Below are 24,047 nucleotides of genomic sequence, written 5' to 3'. Positions count from 1 at the left end.
GCAATGAAGTACTGAAGAACACAGTGTCCAAAAATCACCTATTCTTTGTCGTATCACTCACAGGAGAGTTCCACACTTCCTCTGGAAGAAGTATCAGCACACACACGCAGCACGCAGCCATGAATAAAGAATGGGACCAAAACATTCCTCCGAGAGCAACTTCTCCCAACCATCCAAGAACAGTTTGGTGACAAACAATGCCTTTACCAGAGTGATGGAGCACCATGCCATAAGGTAAAAGTGACAATTAAATGGCCCGGGGAACAAAACATCGAAATAGTGGGTCCATGGCCAGGAAACTTCCCAGACTTCAATCTCATTGAGAATTTGTAGTCAATCCTCAAGAGGCGGGTGGACAAACAAAAATCCACCAATTCTGACAAACTCCAAGCATTGATTATAAAAGAATGGGCTGCCATCAGTCAGAATTTGGCCCAGAAGTGTACTGACATCATACCAGGGTGTATTGCAGAGGTCTTGAAAAAGAAGGGCCAACAAATATTGACTCTTTGCATAAACTTAATGTAATTTCAATAAAAGCCCTTGAAACTTATGAAATGCTTGTAATTTTATTTCAGTATACCATAGAAACATCTGACAAAAAGACCTAAAAACACTGAAGCAGCAAAGTCTGCGAAAATTAATATTTGTGTCATTCTCAAAATTTTTGGTCATGGCTATATAGTAGAGTAATATACTGTTCTCTTACAGGTTAATGATGATGAGATTTGCTTGTTAAGATTGTAGTGAGAAGTTAAGCAAAATGATACCTTTTATTGGCTAACTAGAAAGATTACAATGTGCAAGCTTTCGAGGCAACTCTGGCCCCTTCTTCAGGCAAGATGTAATCATCCATAATGGCTAATACTAACATGGTACAATACCCTAGTACTACTGGTTAAAATTGGAAATAAGAAAGCAAAACAGGCTACATTATATGGTGAAACAGAGCAGAAAGTTCTGACAGACTTCCATGTAATGGAGTGAAGCTAATTGTTGCTGGTGGATACATAAGTAGGTGAAGGCTGCAGGATTCTGAGAGCCCCAAAGTGGCAGTGCTATCTAGTGTGTCAGGGCACTCATTATTTAACAGGATTAGCATGGACAGCTCACCATCTACAACAGCCCCTTCATTAGGACTGGCATAACCTTCGCCCTTCTGTTTTATCCTTCTAACAATGCCACCATCTTCGGTGAGCTGTTCCCCCTTGAAGTTTATTAGTTCAATCTGGGAGACAAAAGTGGAAAACAGCATGTTAGGGAATCATATGTTATTAAGTTACCTACTTTCACATTCAATTCATTGTTCCTCTCTCCAACAAGTGTACCTCAAAAACCAATGTGGAGTTTGGAGGAATTTTTGGGGGATTCCAAGACACTCCATAGGTATATTCTGGTTTACATGTGATTTCACAAACTTCCCCTTTGGACATGCTGGCTACTGCCAAGTCCCAAGCCTTGATCATTTGTCCTGAGTGACAACAAATGGGGAGAAAGAGACACATAAGAGATAAAGAAAGTTAGGCCTCAATAAAACAGGTCATTCAGCAAAGCTCATGGCACATGCTTACCTATTCCTAAGTTGAAAGTGAAAGGTTCGCCGCGGTCATGGCTTGAGTCAAACTTCTTCCCATTTAGTAGCCTGCCGGTATAGTGGACATAAACCTTGTCCCCAATCATGGGAGTCTCACCGGAATCTCCTGGCCTCTTTATGACCTGCAGGAGAAACAAACTGTTGTGATGAGTTCTGTGGTTCCAAAGGAGCACCTACATGTGCAATCCAAGTTAGAAACTCAAAAATGATTGTCATTTGTCAGACTGTGTGCTCAGTGATGTAAAATCAATACCTTTGCTTCCTGTATCCAAAATGAATAGTAGTCTGGGCTCTTTTATTATATTTTTAGTGAAGCTGTAATTGCTTGCAACTGCGTAGCAGAAACACTTGGATAGTGGAGAACATTGGACAACAAAGCTCCTGCTCATTCTGATTCATCTTGCAGCATCTCTGCATTTGTAATACTTTATGAGGAACACTCTGTCTAAAAGTGTTTTTTTTTTTTGTCTTTAAAAAATTTTAAACATGTTTTCATGGAGAAAGAACATAGCAAAATATCTGATAGAACAGACTCCAATGGTGACCAACACTGCACAATAGTAAATAGTATCAAAAACATTCATAGAAACACTATACAAACATCTCAAGTTACTTGTGTACCATAATCCACATGTCAAGTTATTAACATTCATAGAAACACAATAAAAACATCTCACGTTACTCATCTACTATAATCTACATGTCAAGTCATGCTTACAACATGCAAAATGCAGTTATTTATTCAACAATATTTTAGCCAAAAATACATTCATTTTGCACATTAGACAAGAACAGGCCATTCAGCCCAAGAAAGCTTGCCAGTCCTATCCACATAATTCCTCCAAAGTAACTTCAAGTATAGATTTGAAGGCCACGAAAGTCCTACTGTCTACCACACTACTTGGTAACTTATTCCATGTGTCTGTAGCTCCCTTTGTGAAGAAACCCCTCTTAATATTTGTGAAGAAATTTCTTGTGTTATTGTTGAATTCATTTTAAAGTCTCAATCCACTGTACTAATTCCTTTCCTAATTTTGAACACTTCAATCTTGTCAACTCTTGATCGTCTTCTTCCTTAAACCTAAAAGGATCAACTCCTTCAATCTTTCCTAATAACTTGTCCCCTGTCATCCTGGAATCAGCCTAATGTCTTTTCTCTGCACCTTTTCTACTAGAGCTGCTATGTCTTTTTTTGTAGCCTGAAGACCAAAACTGCACACAGAACTCCAGATGAGGCATCACCAGTGTGTTGGTCAGCATAACCTCCTTGGACTTGTACTCCACACATTGTGTTATATAACCTAATATTCTGTTGGCCTTCTTAATTGCTTTAACAGCGTAGTGAGCATACGACTGAATGACTTGACACGTGGGTAACGCAACACGAGTAACATGAGATGGATGTGTTTGATACTGTTTGTTGTTGCTCAGCATTGACCATCAGTGGGTCTCATTCTATTAGAAATGTTATCTCCATTCTCCATGAAAACCTGAGAATTAAAATTTTTCTTGACCAACATTACAACCAATATGGGGTAAGTAATATTTAAATAAAATTCTATTTCTGGGTGGAGTATTCCTTTAATATTAATGGCCACATTTGCTAGATAACCAGATGAAGCAACTTTTAATGTGTCCTGCAATGGACTTGCTGCTTGTTCAGGGCTGTTCCCTGCCTCGTACTCAATGCTGTATGGATAGCCTAAAGCATTCTGCTACCATGGAATGGATTAGCAAATACTATATTTTAGTCTGATCTGGCTTCTCCAAAATTATAATTTAAAATTATTGACAATTATTAACTGACTTTTACTCCCATCTCTGTCTGTGGAATAGATGTTCAATCCATTGTTTGCTAAACATGAGGCCTTTGCAACATTTTTTTCAGATATTGTAAGGTTTTGTATACTCAAGAACAAACCTACTTGAACTTCAACATAGTGATAATAATTAAACTCCCTTATTAAAGAAAGCCTAACTTACCTTCATGTAACACTCTCCAGGTGTGTCCTTGATGCAGGGGTCACCAACTGTGGTCCAGGGGCCTCATTTATTAAGCTTGCATATGAACAGAAAGAGGCTTGAAATGTGCATATGCAACTTTCCACGCAAACGTCGAGATTTATAAAAGAAAACGACAAGGGAACATACGTATATTTATAGCAACTCTGTCCATTCGTATGCAGTATTTTGGGGAAACTGGGAAATGACGACACCCTTGATCAGGTGGGAAAATGCAGCCAAACCAGCTAATATGTATTGATGTGAATTTCCCATTGGGATTAATAAAGTATCTATCTATCTATCTATCTATCTATCTATCTATCTATCTATCTATCTATCTATCTATCTATCTATCTATCTATCTATCTATCTATCTATCTATCACCTCAAAAGTGATGAATATGATGTATAGACTGTATTTTAACTCTCTTTTAAAGGGGGCCAATGCTGCATCTTTGCACTGAAAAACATTTTACATTTTTTTTTATGCCAGCTTATATCAGCTACCTTTTGCCACTTCTCTGGGAACTGGGTGAAATGTCTGAAATATCTAAGACAAGCTTCATTCCGTCATGCCCACTGTGCTGGAAGTCATTAACTGACTAACAGAGCACTGTACAATCTCCTATTGTAATCAGAGCACTTTACTGCGAGAATGAAGCTGCTTTTCTTAACTATGAGCAGTGACTTTCCATTAATGCACGAGTCATCTGTGATTCCATGATGTGGCTGAGAAATGTTGTGTCTCTGTGGCCTGGGTCAGGCTGTGATTCATTTATTTTGAGGTAAAGTAGCTTTGGCAGATGTGATGATGCTTGCTGTATGTGGTGGCTGGCTTGTTAGTAAGGTAACTGGTTGAAACCTCAGTGTTTCAAATGGCCCATACTGTTCATTGTAACAGACATCACATCATTACATGTGCCTGGAGACACTGGCTACCCGCTCAGATTCTGGTGCCTTATGCCTTTCCCCAACCCACAGAACTCAGAGGACAGGTGCTTTATGCCATGTAAGATCATGTACTCTCAGTTACAGAGTGCAACATGATCACTCTTGAAACCAGCTGGCAGGGTCTCGATGTGTCAGGAGAGGGGTTGCTGTACCGGCCAGTGACGTTCTGCCGCATTATGATTGCAATGCATGAGGTGGTTTAGTATGCTCTTATATATGGATATTTCCAGGCAGAGTTTGTTGCACAATCCTGTAAGCATATCTGCAAGTTTATTGCTATTTATTAAAGGTAAATTACATAGAAATGTGTGTATGCAAGGTTTATTAAATCTAATATGATTTTTTTTGGCATACGCATTTTTCTACTATTTTTGCCATGCACATTATTTTCATGCTCAAATCCACACAAAGTGTTATAAATGAGTTCCATGGAGCACTACTATGTCTGCAGGTTCTCATTGTAACCTTTTCCTTAATTAGTGACCAGTTTTTGCTGCTGATTGACTTCCTTTCCCATTATTTTAATTCTCTTGTTTTTTAAGACTCAGTCTTTGGATTTGCTTTATTTTTTTTCCAAAATGGCACCCAAACAGAAATGAGATGTAAAGTGAGCCAACAGATGATCAGATAAGTCAGGGCCTGTGACTCCAACTAATTTGACTCGAACCGGTTTTAAAATTAAAAGCCAATTCTTGTTGTTATTTAAACCCATTATTTCATTCCATGGCTTGTTGGTGCTCTCATTCTGCCACAGAAGCCATTTCGAAAGTGCCTGATTTTTTCAAAATGCTTTGTGAACCTGAGCAGATCAACATTACTGAGACCTTCGTCTTTTTTTTTTTATTTTCAGATATTGTATGATGGAGACAGGCTCTTAGTCATGCATTGGCTTGTTTTGTATCTCTGTATTGATTGGCTGCTATTTTTAGGAACAGAAACAATTAAGGGATTCGAGGCTGAAGTGGTAAGTCAATTAAAATGAAAGCAAAATAGTTAATTAGCAGGAAATGTCACTACTTAAAAAAAGCATGACAATCAAAACCTGCAGCCACAGAAGCGCTCTAGGACCAGAGTTGGAGACGTCTCTGACTCGTTAACAATCTACTTAAACTTCATTAAATGTTCATTGAATCTTCACATTTTTTTCCAGATTTTCTAAAAACTGCAAAAGGTAATCTAGTACTTAAGACAAAGAAACCTTGACCCTTCTTCTTTCCCAGTCACCGGATCTAATTCCAACTTAACACCATTAGGATGTGCTGTTTGGAGTGGTGGCTCTGTGACTAGGGATCGGAAGTTTGCAAGTTTCCATCCATCCATTTCCCAACCCGCTGAATCCGAACACAGGGTCACGGGGGTCTGCTGGAGCCAATCCCAGCCAACACAGGGCACAAGGCAGGGAACCAATCCTGGGCAGGGTGCCAACCCACCGCAGGACACACACAAACACACCCACACACCAAGCACACACTAGGGTCAATTTAGAATCGCCAATCCACCTAACCTGCATGTCTTTGGACCGTGGGAGGAAACCGGAGCGCCCGGAGGAAACCCACGCAGACACGGGGAGAACATGCAAACTCCACGCAGGGAGGACCCGGGAAGCGAACCCAGGTCCCCAGATCTCCCAACTGCGAGGCAGCAGTGCTACCCACTGCGCCACCGTGAGTTTGCAAGTTTGAATCCCATAAATGTCAGAAGCGATTCCACTCCATTGGACCCTTGAGCAAGGTCCTTAACCTGTAATTGCTCCGTCCTGGGTGTGACGTTAACCTGCATCTATCCCTGTGAGCAGGTCCTCCAATTTACAGGGAAAAGTCAGGGGTTGGTGGCAGGACTGGCACTCTAGCCACCGTAAAAAAAAAACCTCACACCATTCCACTCCATTCAAACTAGTGTGGTGCTGAGGTGTCGCCCGTTGCACAGCTAGGCTCAGGTCCTAATTTGGGATCCTGAGGTGGTTCGTCGTGTGGTGGGTGCAGCAACTCACTGTATCAGTGCACGCTCCTAACCTCTCTCTTCTTTCATGGACAATTTTAGACTTATCTGTGATCTTCCTTTATCAGTCAGGTTTTAGACCAAAACATAGTAGAAATAATTTTCTTAAAGTAGTTAATGATTTAAGGATTAGAAGCAAAGCTTTTTTTATTAGATTCAATCTTATTAACCACCTTAGGCAATGTGTGGGCCTTCCTGGCAGTGCCTTGAGTTGGTTTCATTCTTACATAACAAGAAGATGATTCTTGGTCAACTGTAGCGATTATATGTCAGAGATCCATGATTGTTGTGATTGTGTGTTATTTATTTTTCTAGCATTTTAGACGCATGTACATGGATGTTCTGTACTGTTTGTTTTATTTCTCATGTAGAATTCAGTTGTGGAGTGACACATTATAGAGCTTGATGGTAGGAACGATCTCACATGATGTTCCTCAGAGTAATGCAGTTGTCTCAGTCTGTTACATACAGAGGATGAGAGTCATTGTCCAGGATAGTAAGAAGCTCTCCTAGTGATTGTTCTACCACTTCGTCCAGAGAGTCCAGCCTGACTCCCAAGACTGACCTAGCCTATTCAATCAGTTTATTTAGTCTGTTGCCATTACCTGCAGTAATGCCAGTTTTCCCAGCACACTTCAGCACTTCACACTGGTAGCAAACATGTAAGACTGGCCTGCGTACAACAAACAACCTCAAACTCCTCAGGAAATAGAGGTGACTCTGACCCATCTATACAGCCACTATGTTCATAATCCAGTCAAGCCTGTTGTTCACATGCACTCCAAAGTATTCACATGTCTTCACCATGTCCACATCTTCACCACCAATGAGAACTGGGGGCAGAGTGGGCTTGACAACCTTTGAAGTCTATTATTATTTCCTTTGTCTTACTGATGTTGAACTGCAGGTGGTTCAGTCTGCACCATTCAAGACAGTCCTTCAGAAGTGTCGTGCATTCAATCTCACTGCTATGGCCGTCCCAAAGGAAAAATTCTGCAGATGACATGATTCAGTATTGAGACTGTTATAACTCTAAAGGCCACAAACATCTTCTCAGATGCATCGTGAGTATCTTCCTCATGCATTAACTCTCTGAAGTAACCTCAGTGTGCTATAACTTCTGTTTCAACTAACACTCACTGAGGAACTCCTTAGGACCACTGTGCTAATACAAGACAGCCTCAGTTCTTCATGGCATGGATTCCTTAAGATGTTGGAAATATTTCTTTTGAGATTCTTGACCATAATGACATGACCACATCAGACAATTTCTGCAGATTTGTCAGCTGCACATTCATGCTGCATGTCTCCCATTCTACTATATTCTAATGGTGTTCAGCTAGATTTAGATCCTGTGACTGGGACGAACAACACTGAACTCATTTTCACAGCCATAAAAGCAGTTTGAGATGACTTTTGCTTTATGATGCGGTGCATTATTATGCTGGAAGTGGCCATATTCAACAACAATATTCAAATAGGCCTTTGCATTCAAGCCATGGTTGATTGGTATTTACAGGCCCAATGTGTGCCAAGAAAACCTTACCCACACCATTACACCATCACCACCACTACCACCACCACCTCCACCACAATGGATTGTTGACACAAGGCAGGTTGGGTACATGTTGTTGCAGCCAAATTCCGAGCATATACCATCTGTGTGCCTCAGCAGAAATTAAGATTCATCAGACCAGGCTATGTTTTTCCAGGCTTCAGTTGTCCAGTTTTGATGAGCCTGTGCCCACTGATGCTTTAGCTTTCTGTTCTTGACTGAAGAAAGTGGAACCCAACATGGTCTGCTGTTGTATCCCATCTACCTCAGGGTTTGATGTGTTGTGTATTTTGAGATGCTTTTCATGTCCAAAGTTGTGCAGACTGGTTATCTGAGTTACTGTAGCCTTTCTGTAAGCTTGAACCAGTCTGGCCTTTCTTCTCTGACCTCCCTCATCAACAAGGTGTCCACAGAACTGCCATTCACTGGATGTTTTTTGCTTTTCACATCATTCTGGGAAAACTCTAAGGAATGATTTGTGTATAAATCCCAGGAGATCAGCAATTATAGAAATACTCAAACCAGCTCATCTGGCACAGTCCAAATCACTCATTCTGGCTTTTGGTGTAAACATTAAATGGAGTTCATGACCTGTATCTTCATGATTTTATACTGCCACAGGATTGGCTTATTAAGATAACTGCATGGATAAACAGATGTGAAGGATATTCTAAAACATTGTACAGTGAATGCATTTTAAAGTCAAACCTCTTCTCAAAACATCTCATATGACATTCTGCTAGCACTAGTTTTATTAACTGCATGGTAATCTTTTCTGCTTTGAAAATAATAGTGCATGTCATTAATGGTGCTATACAATGAAATATTTTATTGATACCTTGATTTCATATTTCATCAAGAAAAATAAACAATTTCCACAAATTAATTGCATTTGAATGAGGCTGTGTTATGTCATTTACAATTAAAATATAACGGGGACCTCGAGCTGCACATGTTACTTTATCTCTCCCTGCTAAGCAAACACCTGCACTTTATCTGCTCAGCAGTCTGTTTAGTCTCACTGACATTGGTCCTGGTTATCTCAGTTTAAAAAGAATTCAGCTGCTGGATGATGTTGTGAAATATCTATAATAGTGTAGTCTAAGGGGTTTATGTCAAAATTACAATGGAAATGCTCACTGGAAGAGCTGGAATCTGCTCGGAATAGAGTGTACCCTGTTTAGCTGGAAGCCAATGTGATCCACACCAGGGGAAGTAGTCTAGAAAATAAAAGGATGGATGGAGTAATAGTACATGAAAAGACCACATTATGTTCAAAATCATATTGCAATCTAATGGTCATGGTCAGACTCAGACTGATTACTTAAAAGCCATGTTATATTACAATGATTTTACTATAAAAAATAACCTTACGTTCCAGGCAGCATAGATACAATACTGGCCAAAAAAATCAGCAAAACATTATTTGTTTGCCATTATTTGAATGTAACACTATCAGATCTCCTGGTCACAAGGTGGTAAACAGCCCTGAATGGGGCACCAGTCCATCACTGGTCCAGCTCATGCATGCACCCAATTAGCCTAAAACATCATGTTTGAGGATGTGGGAGGAAAACCCATAAAGTCATGAGGAGAATCTCCAAACTCGATTTGTAGAATGACCAAGCACAGGATTTTAACCCAGGATGCTAGAATTATGAGGCACTGCATCAGATCTTATTTTTAAAATGTTCCTATACTTGATACAAAATTTAGAGCTTTTTTTAGAATTTGAACATTTGCACAAAAATAAGTCTCAGGATGGGCCTTGCTGTCCACTACAATATTGTTTAATACGTCCTTAGCCAGAATGTCCGACTTCATCAAGAAGCTCAAGCGGCAATGACAAGGGTTGACCACAGAGTGGCAGCAGACTCCCACACCAGAGTGGCAGGATTTGTTTTTTGTTTTTTTTTTGTAAATGACCTTTCACATTGAGGATGAACCCTTTCAGGCTTTATGCACCAATGCTGTGCTAACTCAACACCTTCCTCTCATTTAAATTTTGAAAACTTTACTTTCTACAGTTCTATTGCATGTACCCTTGTGCTTGTTTTGCCAGCACTGTCTTTTATTGAATCAGGTGCACATCCATTGAGCTTCTTTACTTTGAATCATGGCTTCAACCTTATTTGTTGGTGGTCTAGCCCTGGTGGTCCATGTAGTTCTCAATGAGTCCTACAATGTGATCCTCTCTGAAAGCACCAATGCTTCATGCTGTCTACATTGTGTAGAAGATTGCTTTGTAATTTTCTCATTACCTTATGCACGCCTCCATCCTGTTGAGGTGTCAAGTCCTGTCCATGTTCTGTTAAATTTGAGGTGGGTGCTGAACCCATCTTCACTTCCGTATCTGTGGTCATCTTCGGAATGTCATACGCATCTGTAAAAGAGTACAACACAAGACACAGAGTTGTAAACCTGGAGAGAATTTCACTTCATATCTGTTGAAAAATCATGCACTAATAACATTACGCCATGTACTAGAATGGAACCTCCGCCACCTCCATTCATCCCACCTCCCCTTTATTTTTGTGCATGTGCTTATCCAGTTCGCCTTTTTCTTATATCTATGTATAGTTCACAGATGACTCTTTAGATTTTACATGTATATCACCAAGGAGCATATAGAACAGTGGTGGTCCACAATGGCAGCAGGTTTTCTATCTTGCCACTTTCTTAATCTGTGACCAGTTTCAGCTGTTAATTGACTTTCAACATCATTCATATAAGTATTTCCGTCCATATTAAAATGACTGAAAACACATGATATAATTGTCCGCCTATACCAGGAATACGTGCAGCACGTACACCTTTAACCGGACATGCACTCTGTGTGATTTCGCCATAATTCTGAGCACAATTTTAAGTCTGTAATTTTCTGAGGTGGCCCACATTTTGGCTTCACTGGCCATCATTTCACATGCAATTTGAAAGTAGTTTGAACTTATGATTAGGCTGTTGCATGATCGGAAGAATTTGTGTCCTGTGAGAAATTCCGAAATGTATATCTCCACCGCCCAGAACCTCCACCTTGGAGCTCCAACTAGGTGGATTTGACTCCAATAGGTACCAAAAGCTGCAGACTTCCAGAGCTCTGCCCTGATTAACTGTGGTTAAGGGATATGGGTTTGACTCAAATAATGATGGCTATCCATTAAGACAATCCCACATGCTTGGTCCTCTGAGGCGGAAGCTCTGGGCTGCAGAGATACCAGACTTGAAATTTTGCTCAGTTGTCTTGTGGTGTTAGCAGTGTCACTAGACGATTTTCTGACTTCACCATGAAATTTTACGAAATCCATCAGGTGGCAACCACAGTGAAAGTCCATTGTACACATTTACTAGACACTACTAGAACTTTGAATGTAACTGTGTTCTATAATAAGACAAGCTTTTTGGCAACAAACTCTGAAGGAGAATTAGGTGTAAAATAAACCGAAAAGAACCTGATCCCTAATGTCAAGTATTTTGGACATTTTCTGATGTTGTGAGGCTGTTTCTCCAAAAGCCCAGGAAAACTTGTTGGGGTACATGATATCATAGACTCTATGAAATAACAGGAGATTTTAAATTTAAATCTGGCTACCCATTACAAGAAACTAAAACAGGGTTGTTGTTCAGCAGGAAATGATCCAAAAAATACAGTATGTCCAAATCAACACAAAAACAGTTAAAGGAACACAAAGTCAGGCTTCTGCCATGGCTGTTTCAGTCCACAAACCCCATTGAAAACCTAGGATGAAAGCTGAAAAGGAGGGGGCACATGAGGACCCACGATAATCTAGAGAGATTCTGCAAAGAAGAATGGTCTCAGATTCCAAGCTCCATTGTCTTCAACCTTATAGGAGAAGATCCAGTGCTGTTCTTTTGCCAAATGGACTTTATAGAAAGTATTAAATTCAAGGTTGTCAATACTTGTATAGAGGACCGAAAATTCTTTATGGTGGGAGTGTTGTTACAACAGAAATAATCCAGGGTGATAAGGAGATGCACCATCTGCCCCAGGTGAGTCAAAGGCAGAAGTTCAGTAGGATGACATTCACTTGAGGAGGTGAGGAGAAAGGAAAGAGAAAGAAAAAGAAAAAGAAAAAAAAGTATTGTGGAAGGAGAACAGGAAGATACAGAGCTCTGTAGATGTCAAGCAAAAAAAAAAAAGATTTGTTCAAACAAATTATGTAACTCGTTCAAATGAATTACGTTACTCATTTGAAATGATTATTTTTATACACCCTTATTTCAGTAGTATGGAGCCCCACTATGTATTCATTTGTTCAAACAAATTATTATTAATTTTCCCCCTTGTAGTCCAGTTCTTATTATGGAGTCCCATTACGGTTTTCTTGGCATATAGTTCAGTATGTAACTCGTTCAAATGAATTATTAACTTGTTCGAACGAATTACGTTACTCGTTTGAACTGATTATTTTTATATACCCTTATTTCAGTAGTATGGAGCCCCACTATGTATTAATTTGTTCAAACAGATTATTATTAATTTTCCCCCTTGTAGTCCAGTTCTTATTAAGGAGTCCCATTATGGTTTTCTTGGCATATAGTTCAGTGAACTGAAGGTGTGTATTAAAATCAGTGAACCAGACAAGGAACTAGTTGGAAGACCACCATGGTTGAATCGGTTCTTTTGAGGAGTCTTGAAATGAGTTTCAAACTCAGGAGAAGTTACAAGAATGGATTTATGGAATTTTCTCTGAGAACGTGATATTCCGGAGTCAGTGGTGGAAATGTTAATAGAAGAAAATGTAGGAAATAATGGCACTGAACAGCATAGAACAGACTGAAACTATTGACTGGTTATACTTTTCTGGTTCCGGTTCACTAAACTGGATCCCAGGAAAAATAAATAGACAAGAGTCAGGGAAAAAAAAAATCAGTTTGAACGAATTATGTAATTCGTACAAATAGATTAATAGTTTGTTCACTTTTTTTTTTTTTTTGCCTCACACCTATGGGACTCCGTAGGAAGAAGAAACATGTCTAAGGTATTTCCTCAACTAACATTATTTACTTGAAACCAGGACTTTTTGGGTAAAGCTGTGTCTGGGGTTTGAGGCTTTGTTACACCCCGTAAAGGCCACAACACATACAGCATATGTACTGTATATGCAATATTCAGTATATGTAAAAAAAATAATTTACTAAGAGTCTTCAATAGAATTATACATTTTAGGAATTCCTATATATAATTTGATTGAATCTGTTGGGTTTTACTATTAGGTTTTGTGAATAATTTGAATAATTGTCATGCAATTACATTCCTTATACACTATATATAACCAAAGTCAAATTATATTGACTGAAATGTGTATATACATTGACAACAATTAGTATATTTACTGTATATATAGTCATGCATGCGTATCTGGGGACCACCATTCTACCTCAGGACAAGAGGGGGCGCTGATGCTAACATTGTCTTCTCTTACCTCCTCCACAGCCAAGTACACAATGTCCAAGAAGAATAACTTAGCCCACCCCACCACCAAGAGAAAACTCCACCCCTTCCGGTCCCTGCCCTATAAAGCCGGCCCATTCTCGGAAGGCGATGCCCGATACCAAACTGGCTCTAGCAAAGGACAGAGCTCCTACAAGCCTACTTTGACAGCTAAACCCCCTTATTTATTGCTTTCTGTTTTAGCCGTTTGTTGGCTGTCTTTTTTGGTACGATTAAAAGGGGTTTCCAGGGTGGTGTGCCAACCTTTCTTTGACTTCTTGACTTGTATGTTTACCTGGCCAACCTTACAATGTATTTTGTTTTCAGGAACTGCAATACAAGAAAGAGTGATAATTCTGAAAACATATTTTCAATGGAGTTTTGTACCTCAGCTATTCCTTAAAATAATCCGTCATTAACAAGGTAAAATGTTATAAGCCTACAGATTTTTTATGGCATATGTCCCCTGTCCTTCATATGTACCTGTTGTCACACAAGTGCAAATAGGAGGCAGCTGAAGGGCTTACAGAATACTGTTAACACGTCCGTCATGGGGACGACGGGGTGCACTGACTCTTTTTCTAAGTTTCCTGGGAAATCCCGCCAGTAACCCAATGCCTCAACTCAGAGCACATCACTTCCGGTCCCGGCCCCAAGGTCGACATCACTTCTGGTCCTGGCCCCTAGGTCAACATCACTTCCCCCAGACTCCCTATAAAGCCTCTTTCCCCTCCTCTGGATTTCAGTTCTGTTTTGGACTCAGTCTTCTTATGCTACTCTGGTATTACAAATCTTTACTTTTGTAGCCAGGAACATATTATACGGGTGGCTGCCCCAAACCTTTATCATGTCTGGAGTCTCGTTTTGTCTCACTGTATATACCAAAGATATCTAAAGGAAAGTACTGTGATGGGTGACAACATTTCAGTTTTGACTTTTTAATAAATGTTAAGTGTTCTTAAACAAATCTGAGCACTTGTGGAGAGGATACAAGTCTGTGGACAAAATTACAAAGAACAAATCACTTAGTCTGGGTGAAATTTACCACTGTTGTTAATATAATAATAATAGTAATTCTTTACATTTGTATAGTCCTTCTCTCACTATTTAAAGCGCTTCAGTGAGTGGGGAGCCACTTTAACCACCACCAATGTGCAGCATCCACCTGGTGAAGTGGTGAGAGTGAGCCAGTCAGAGACAAGGAATGATTAGGGGGCTAGAATGACTAGGTCATGGACATTGGGATACACCGTACTTTTAATGAAGGATGCCCAGGGATCTTTTATGACCACAGACAGTCAGAACCTCTGTTTTACATTTCTTCCGAAGGATGGTGCCATTTTTACAACATGGTGTCCCCATCACTGCACTGCGGTAATTGGGATCCACATTCAGACCACAGGTTAAGCGTCCCCTGCTGACCTCACCAATACCACTTCCACTTCCAGTAGCAATTCAAGTTTTTCCTATATGGTTTCCCATCCAAGTACTGGCCAGGCCTGAACATGCTTAGAATTCGGTGGATGACCGCTTCTGATTTGCATGTAATATGGCTTACTAAATGCAAGATTCCTATTAATTCTGAGAAAGGTCACTTCATTGCTCTACGTTGGTAATGATTTTGCATTTTCTGAACTCGTTGACCCACAATATTTCATCACTAAAAGTGCAGCTAAACGATTTTTAGTTTTAATGTATGTGTTGTGCTTATTTTCTTTACCATTCCTTTGTCTATGTCTTGCTTCTTGTGTATCACCCTTCTCTAACTTTAGTGGCTTTCTTACAACGACAGCCATTTTTGATAATGATTTGGTCACCATTAACCTGGCGAATGAGAGGAAATGCCACTGTGTGTGATGTTATAGTGGCCATTTTACAGAAAGGCAGACTCTCCTTAAAAGTTTGTTTAAAGAGAAAACCAAACACTGTAAATAATAAAGACTGAAAAAAAAAAAATCAGCACTATGGCTTTAGGTCATTTAAGATTTCAGAGTGTTTTGATGTTCTGTACAGCATGTGCCTTCTTATCAACACCAGTTTACCCGGAGTCTGAATTGAATCTACATAGTTGTAGGTTTTATGATTATTTTATGGACTTAATTGGCTGTGACATGAATGTGGCTGAGCTTTATCAAAAAACGCAAAACACCCCATTAGAGGGCTGCTCCTTTGTCTTCTTAATGTTATCATTTTTTTCTTTTCAGTTTTTTTTACTTTTCCTCTTCCTAGGATTTAATACACATTTTTGAAGCTTCTAAGGCTAACTCTTGCAATTCTAGTTGTATCTTTGAAATACATCAGAAAAATACCAAGATGAACAAAAAATGCATTTTGCAGTTATTGTCACACATGTTCTTTGTCAAACTTAAAGCGGTGCTTCAAGAAAATCTTGAAACGCCTCTTGAATCGACTCAATATCTCCAAATCGCACAACAGCACATGAAAGGTGTGCTAATTCCTATTTTGGATAAGTACACTTACATTTCAAATACAATTCCAAAAATATTTTTCAAGTCAAAGTTATTTCTTCACAATTACGTCATGTCATTTTTCTAACCTGCTTAATGCAGACCAGGGTAGTGCTTTGGGGGTGCTGGAGCCCATGCCAACTAGCAGTTCATTGCAGGGTGAACACACATACAGAGGCGCACACACACACACACACACATTAACACACTAGGACCAACTTAGTGTCACCCTTTAACTAAAATTGCATGCCTTTGGACAGTGGCAGGAAACCCGAGTACCCAAAGGAAAACTGTGCAGACACAAGGAGAAATATTGGGGTCTCCATCACTGCAGCACCATGCTGTCCTGCTTTATTATTATTTTTGTGAATTGTGAATAATTTTTTTTTTTATGTTTTTATGGTAGGTAGGATCCCGGACGTGAACCCTGGTCTCCAAGCCACACCTACATATTAATTTGCCACATGAAATTGCAAATTTTATACATTTTAAAAAATAACTAGCACACTCTTGTTTTATAAGGGAACTTATGGGTACCAAGGTCCCATTAAAAAAAATACTTAAAACTTACCAGCTGCTGATTACGTTCATTTTTCAAGTCAAAAATGTTATTGAGTACTGAGATTGCACACAACAACATTAATTTCTATAGAATATTTTCATACACAAAATGTAAATCAAAGTGCTTTACAAGATGTCAAAAATAGTTACAAGGAAAGAAAAAACAAGTGAAGTTAGGCAAGAATAATAATGAATAAGTAGTAACAAAAATAAAATATGGGCTTAAATAACATAGATATATAATTAGTAGAAAAGTCTAGGATTATAAATATATATTATATATTGTGGCGGACGGTCGGGGCCCTTGCCTGGCCGGGATGCCCCTTCAGTATATGTTCCTGGGGAGCAAGCATGGGCTACCCAATACCTCCCGGGATGCTAAATGGCAACCCCCCTGGGACAATGTGTTGTAAAAATGGCGCCATCCTTCAGAAGAAACATAAAACAGAGGTTCTGACTCTCTGTTCACTCATCACACTAAAATGAAATTGACCGACACACAAGATAATCCAAAGCAAAGAAGACCCAATACAGGAAATTAAAGAACTGTCAAAAACAGAGCAAAATGTCAAAAATTAACTAATTCACAAAAAATACAAAGTGTAGCAAAAACACAGAAATGCACTAAAAATACTCCCTAGTGCATTTGAAATGAACTTCATAAAAGATCTCTGGGCACACTCTGTAAAGAGTAGTGGGTATACCGATGTTCTGGCTACATTGCCCTCCATGGCATAGTCATTCTGGCCCCCTTATTATCCCCCGTCTCTAACTGGCTATCTTACTCACCACTTCGCCAAATAACAGCTAATGTGTGATGAGTGTACTGCAGCAAAAGTGGCTGCTGTTGCATCATCCAGGTGGATGCTACACATTAGTGGTGGTTGAAATGGCTTCCCACTCACTATTCAAATTTCTTTGAGTAGGGAGAAACGTAAATATAAATGTAATACATTATTACTATTATTATTAAACTCCAGGGACCAAGTGATTATCATTTGCAGAAATACTCAGCCCAGCCTGTCTCTTACCAACAATCACATTTTTCCCTATTCTGGAATTCAAAATAGTTTACTCAGAGAGAGTATTGCCATGGATGGACTGACATCCCAGCTGAGATAGACCCTGTCCCCTTGCCTGGTCGGGGGACTGGCTGATGTAAAGAATGGTCTCTGATAGGAGGCTTGCTTCAAGGACCAATGTTACTGAAGATATAGCAGGGCTAGCATCTCAGCGAGGATAACTCAAGAGCCCCTTACCCATCCTGGACGCCAGTATGAATGAGGGACAGTGAGAGACTTCATTTCATGTTCATATTATTCCTATTACACTGGGTGGTAGCACTTCTTTTTGGAAAGCTTCAATCTAGACAAGTGGAGGGCAACATTGGGAGTGGTGGAGCCCTAGTGCTGCCCTGTTTGGTACACTGGGTACCACCAGGGGGAGCTATTGGAGAGGCATTATTTATTATTATTATTATTATTATTGTTGTTGTTGTCACTGTTAAATGTTAAACAACAAACAGCAAAAAAAGAGTTAAGTTTTGCAGTTTAAAAGCAAGCCTACTGCTGCTATACATGAAAGCTTTTCCACCTGCAGATAAACTCAGTGTTTGAAATTAATCATAATTATAAAAGAAGAACAAACAAAAAAAAGATATGACTTTTAAAAATATGAATCCCGATGACATATTTAAACATCACTAAGCTCCCAGCTGCTTGAATAAATGTAACTCTCCTTTTCAAGTTACAATGTGAATAAGAAATGTTTCCCAGGAACTCTCAAAACTAGATTACAGTGTCACCACAGCACAGACTTCATTATAGACAAAGTAACCTGAGTGCCTTAATATAATAGAAGTATCCATAGAAGAAGAGTTAAGGACTGTAAGCATAACAACAAGAGCAATAGCCGAACTGGTGACCACGGCTGAAGTGTTAAAATCAGCTGCCGAAAAAAAGAATATTCAAAGAAACAATATTAGATTAAAACCATGAGCCGTATCATGCAGTTTATTGCACCTGCAGGAGCAAACCACAAGTCTCATTCTTTGGTCCATGTGCTTCAGTCACCACAGTTTTATTGTGCCATCTGTGCAGTCAATCTTTCCCTCTAAAGACAATTTTATAAGGGGCCTATACTATTAAACAGAAGGGATTTTTACAAAACTTTCACTGAGAATCGTTATGATGAAAACTTTGATTACTAGTTTCTAAATTGTTGGTCCATCAGCAAATCTTTATAGTGTCTGACTAGCAGACATCTCCTAATTTTGTATTTCAGCTAGCCCAGTTAATGTAATAGTGCTGTAGAATGGAGTTGCAAACATGGCAAAAAAGGGTGTGTGAGGCCTCCCAAATGCTCTTCAAAACAGGCCAGGATCTTCAATATCCTGCCCAGATAAGGCTCATCCCAAGTCAGCCAACCCACAACTGGTACCTGCAGGCTGCTGTCTACACAGGCCTTTAAATGGGCTAATGGCTTTAGGGGTTTTAAGCATACTTTAAAAGTACAAAAATGTCCTTCCAAAAGAGAGGATCCATCAAACCTCTAGAATGTATTTCAAAAGAAAAATCAAAGGAATAGAACAAAATGAGAATATAAGAAGAAAAGTGCAAAAAGGTATGCCTAAAATGCAACCAAAGGCAACCAAGACAAATCCACAAATTAGTATCAGAATCGAAACAGAGCAGAAAATGTAAACCAGAGAATCAAAAGAAAACAATACTTACAGAACTAATTCCATGCAACACTCAATGATAAGGACAAGGGAAGCTATCTAATCCACCAGAATATAAAAGCGAAGAGGTGACCCTCAAATGTGATGTCAAGGTGGCCCACTCTCTTGGGGTTCCACCCACCAAACACATAGAATGGCGGAACATTTAAAGAATCATTACAACAATATATATTAAATATAATTAACAAACTTAAAAGAAATTGAACAAAGAAAGAAAAACAATAATTAAAAAATAACAAAAACAACAATAAAATAGAAAATATGCATGAGCTTGGACTTAATGTAACAGGTGGGAGCTAACAATTAGGACTTTCAGCCAAAATAATACTGGAGCTCCTATAAATTGACAGCAAAATACCTGTATTTCTTTCTTTTTAATATTTTTCCTATTTTAGTCATTCTCATGTGTGGTTGTGTGTGCGTGTGTGTGTTTGCGTGCGTGTGTGCGTGTGTGTGTGTGTATATTGTGACCACTGTCGTCAATATTTGCCATCTCTGACGACAGCAGCTGAACGAAGACCACTCTGTACCTGGTCTGCTGTGCATTCCTGTCGGCCTCTGCTGGCAGCTGTGCGGGGACACTCTGTTAAACTGTAAACCAATGGGAAACAGGTACACTTTTAACTTGCCCTCTACAGGATCAGCTGCATGCTTACCTCATAACGCACGTGTTGCACAATATTTAGAAAATTTAAAACTCAGCTCTCACTGGCCCTTTTGGCTCTCTCTCTTTTCCTCACTTCTCTAGGCTTCGTCTGCCCCAGTCAGTGTTTCTCAGCTGCTGAACCCGCTTGAGGAAGATGGCTTTGTGTTGTTCATCTGAAGAAGGGAGCTAAAGTGGGATTTCTGCCCTCATTTGAGTGCTGAAGTAAAAGTACCTATTTTGATTGAAGCCTAAAAGCTGTTCCTGCATGTTCAACAATAAAGTTATTGTTGTCTATCTATCTATCTATCTATCTATCTATCTATCTATCTATCTATCTATCTATCTGTCTGTCTGTCTGTCTGTCTGTCTGTCTGTCTGTCTGTCTGTCTGTCTGTGGTAGTTTATTTACTAGTGGCAGTTTATTAAACATCTTAAAACTATGTTAAGTTAGTTTGCAAGTCGACTTCAAGTACCCATCCAAGGTTCCCTTTTATTTGGCGCTGAACACAAACAACCCACTACCAAATTCTTTACAGTCCCTTGTCATTCCACAGAACGGTGTTGTAGAAAACCCTACACAGGTCAGACTTAAAGACAAGGATATAAAAAGGCCTTACTTACAAATAAGGAAGTGAAAAGAGACAGGTAATTTATCATAAACTTGGAGAGCAGTTCGAATAAAGCCCACTAGAGGAGTAAAACCATCAAAACCTGCCCTTTTAATAGAGCCAATACAGGATCTTTAAAAGAATTAAAGATTTATTCTTCACAAAGTGGTATTCCAGTGGCAATGAATCTAAGTGGAGCACAAACACAAAATGAAATTGACCGACACACAAGATAATCCAAAGCAAAGAAGACCCAATACAGGAAATTAAAGAACTGTCAAAAACAGAGCAAAATGTCAAAAATTAACTAATTCACAAAAAATACAAAGTGTAGCAAAAACACAGACATGCACTAAAAATACTCCCTAGTGCATTTGAAATGAACTTCCAGGAACTATGGGGGACCCTCTGGAGTTATAGGGCAAGGGCAGTTCCTGGCAGTGATTGGCTGGTGGCACCACCTCTTGGAGGACCACCTCAAAGCATAACCAAGCCAACTTGCATACATTGATATATTCAAAAACAAAGAATAATGCAAAAACTCAGCAAATGTAACATTGATATAAATAAAGGAATCAGAAATGAACAAAGCAGGCATAAAATGTCAGTTTGAATACCAGCTAAGGGGAGGCACCCTGGCTGAAGCACAAAATAATTGTCACCAACCTCAAACAGCCATGATATGATTTACACACAATGAAAGGCCAAAACCGTAATGTAATCCTCCCAGCACAGAATAAACAGTTAGGTTGAAAGAATCGTTTTGTTATTGAATAATCAAAAAAAAACCCTACAAATTATTCAAACAGAAAAGCTGGACAATGTAAATGGTAAGAATTAAAGAACAGAAATAAATTAGAAAGGTCATAGGACACAATAGGACATAGGGCCAGTGTCAGTGAAGGACATATTAAGAAGATATAATAGATTGAATAAAATCCCTAATTACTAAGAACCACAAAGAAATCTTCTGCACAAACAAGGGTTAAAACTCAAGTTGATAAAGTAGAATTTCCTAATAACTAGAAAACTAAACCAAATGAGTCACTTACACATTAGTTAGTCATCGTTATAGCGAAAGTCAAAAATCTAGATTTCCAAAATAAATTGTAAAATTTTCATCACCAAGAACCTTATTTAAGGTGTAGGTGGTTGAAGACAATGCCACAGCAAAGAACAGAAGCCTCATGAGTCTCTGGATTTATTGTGAATGTAGAAAGGACGAGGGGATAATAACATGAATCAGATTTGTAGTCAGTGCCAGGCAAGGGCAGTTATGGGGGATCAAAATTCAAACAATCAAAGTGCTAAGGCAATCCAATTATTGTGACGTGGAGCCCCAAACATGACTGTCAGAAAGTTTAATAAACTTACGCCCTTGACTGAAAGGGGTTTGCTGTTGCCATTTTGTTTTTTTTACCTTACAGTATGCTACTGACTTTCTTGTTTATTGCTGTAAACTGTTTGTTGTTTTTTCATAAATTACAGAAAACTGGAATTCTTCATTTTCTCCTCCCCAGTCATCTGACCATGACTCCTGCACTCGGCTTTCTGTTTACTAAACCCAGTGAATTAGACCACGTTGCAGAGGTTCCTCAAACCGCTTTCTCTTACAGTAACAAAAAGGGACCGATGTTTCCTAAATTGACCCACAAAAGACTTCACTGACCAGGTCAGGCCTTCCTTGCCGGCCTGGAAAGGCCTCACCCTAGTGAGGCTTAATCCTAACTTTAGTAGCCTTCCTTGGACTTCACAGACACAAAAGGGATTTTCCCCTCAAAACAAACTTTAACAATCCAAGAATATATCAAAAAGCCCCACAAGTAGCAGGGTAACCTTGTGAATAAAAGTGCATCAAATGATCTTTATAAAAAGAAATGCTTAAATAAGCAAAGCAGGCAAAAACAGAATCCTTAAGACAGAGTAAGAAAGAGTTAGAAAACTCAACAACAAATAACAATACTCACAACTCCAAAGAAACAAAATGATTGACCGCCGAATCCTGCATCTAGCTCAAATATAAAGGCAGAAGGTGGGCCCATAAGCTGTGACATCAGGTTGTCCTCGCCTCTTGGGAAAACACCCACAAGAAAAATAATAACTCTAAACAAACAAAAACAATTTATGTTACAATAAAACATATAATCCTGCGGTGGGCTGGCGCCCTGCCCAGGGTTTGTTTCCTGCCCTTGCGCCCTGTGTTGGCTGGGATTGGCTCAAGCAGACCCCCGTGACCCTGCAGTTAGGGTATAGCAGTTTGGGTAATGGATGGATGGATAAAACATATAATGCACATTACTTAACCTTGATACATGGCACCAAAACTGACAGTGAAAGGCAAATAGATCCAAAATGAAGCAAACTCAACACATGGTCTACTTAGAAATGAAACTGACTAGCACTAAAGATTATTGTTTATCTTTAAAAAAGATGAAGGATAATCTTAACTTTCCCTACAGCCATATTTATACCGGGACTTCCAGTTATAATTTCATAACTTCGTGGACAGGTTAGCCAGGGATGTTGTCCGGTTCAGTGGCCTTCAATTTGCATGACTACTTTTTCAGACGACATGGTCCTGTGGGCTTCACTAGACTGTGAACTCCAACATGCATTGGGACAGTTTATGAGGTAGCAACAAAATAGCAACATCCCCAGCACTGACCCCTGCTGGTCACCACTCTTAATGTCAGCCAGTTCTGATAAGGTTCCTTACACCATCACCCTCTTCCTCCTGTGTCTGAGCCAATTCTTCAACCATCTACAAACATCACCCTGAACTCCCACTTCTTTTAGTTTGATGCCCAACCTCTCATGTGGCACCTTATCAAATGCTTTTAAAAGTCAAGATAAATACTATTGAATGTTCCACTTTGATCATATCCTTTTGTTGCTTCTTCATAGAATTTCAGCGTGTTGGTATAACACAACCTTCCTTTTCTGAACCCATGCTGACTGTTCAGTGTTCTTGCCATATGTTGCTCAATTGTTTTCCTTAATAATTCCATCAATTAATTCACCTTTGAGGAACGTTAACTGGCCTATAGTTACTTGATTTGCCCAGTCACTTTTTTATATAATGGGATAATATGTGTTATTTTCCAGTCTTCTGGAATTTCCCTATAATAATAATAATAATAAATTTTATTTGTATTGCACTTTCCTAAAACATGCCTCTTCCTGCTGAAAAACATCACAACTGGAAGAACTGCCATCTTTGGAAGTCAAAACCAGACTCCCATCTGAAAAGGTGTATCTTTGACGCCGTTACTTGTGTTTTTTTTCTAGTTTGATATTCTAGTTCTATGGGGTTTGTCTACGGTTGCCCCAACACTCCTTCCCGTCTTTGCTTTGTTTATTACAACTTGTACTTTAAATGAGAATTGTTCACAGCGCTCTGCTCCTGCACTCAGTGAAGAGCACTATACAAAAAAATAAGATTGTATTGTAATGTATTGTAATGGGGAACA

The 24,047-nt window shown here is 39.2% G+C and overlaps 1 protein-coding gene across 4 annotated transcripts in view; it reads right to left on the bottom strand.

The window, feature by feature from the left end:
* fkbp5 (FKBP prolyl isomerase 5) overlaps positions 1-24,047 on the bottom strand; it is a 106,602-nt gene that overhangs the window by 25,197 nt on the left and 57,358 nt on the right. For 2 of the 4 annotated variants that reach the window (XM_051925640.1, XM_051925641.1), the window contains exons 2-5: positions 10,364-10,485; positions 1,572-1,716; positions 1,329-1,471; positions 1,114-1,228 (exon numbers count right to left, since the gene is read on the bottom strand). In XM_051925640.1, coding sequence (XP_051781600.1) covers positions 1,114-1,228; positions 1,329-1,471; positions 1,572-1,716; positions 10,364-10,465 — 505 coding nt within the window. In that variant the 5' untranslated portion in view covers positions 10,466-10,485. Of the gene's footprint in view, positions 1-1,113; positions 1,229-1,328; positions 1,472-1,571; positions 1,717-3,577; positions 3,864-9,242; positions 9,323-10,363; positions 10,486-24,047 lie in introns of those variants that run through there. The other 2 variants (XM_051925644.1, XM_051925643.1) reach the window with 2 other exon arrangements.

Source organism: Erpetoichthys calabaricus, chromosome 3 (assembly GCF_900747795.2).
Source record: "Erpetoichthys calabaricus chromosome 3, fErpCal1.3, whole genome shotgun sequence".
NCBI classification, from domain to species: domain Eukaryota; kingdom Metazoa; phylum Chordata; class Cladistia; order Polypteriformes; family Polypteridae; genus Erpetoichthys; species Erpetoichthys calabaricus.
The sequence above is the reverse complement of the archived record's forward strand: the minus strand, read 5'-3'. Positions and strand labels throughout refer to the sequence as shown.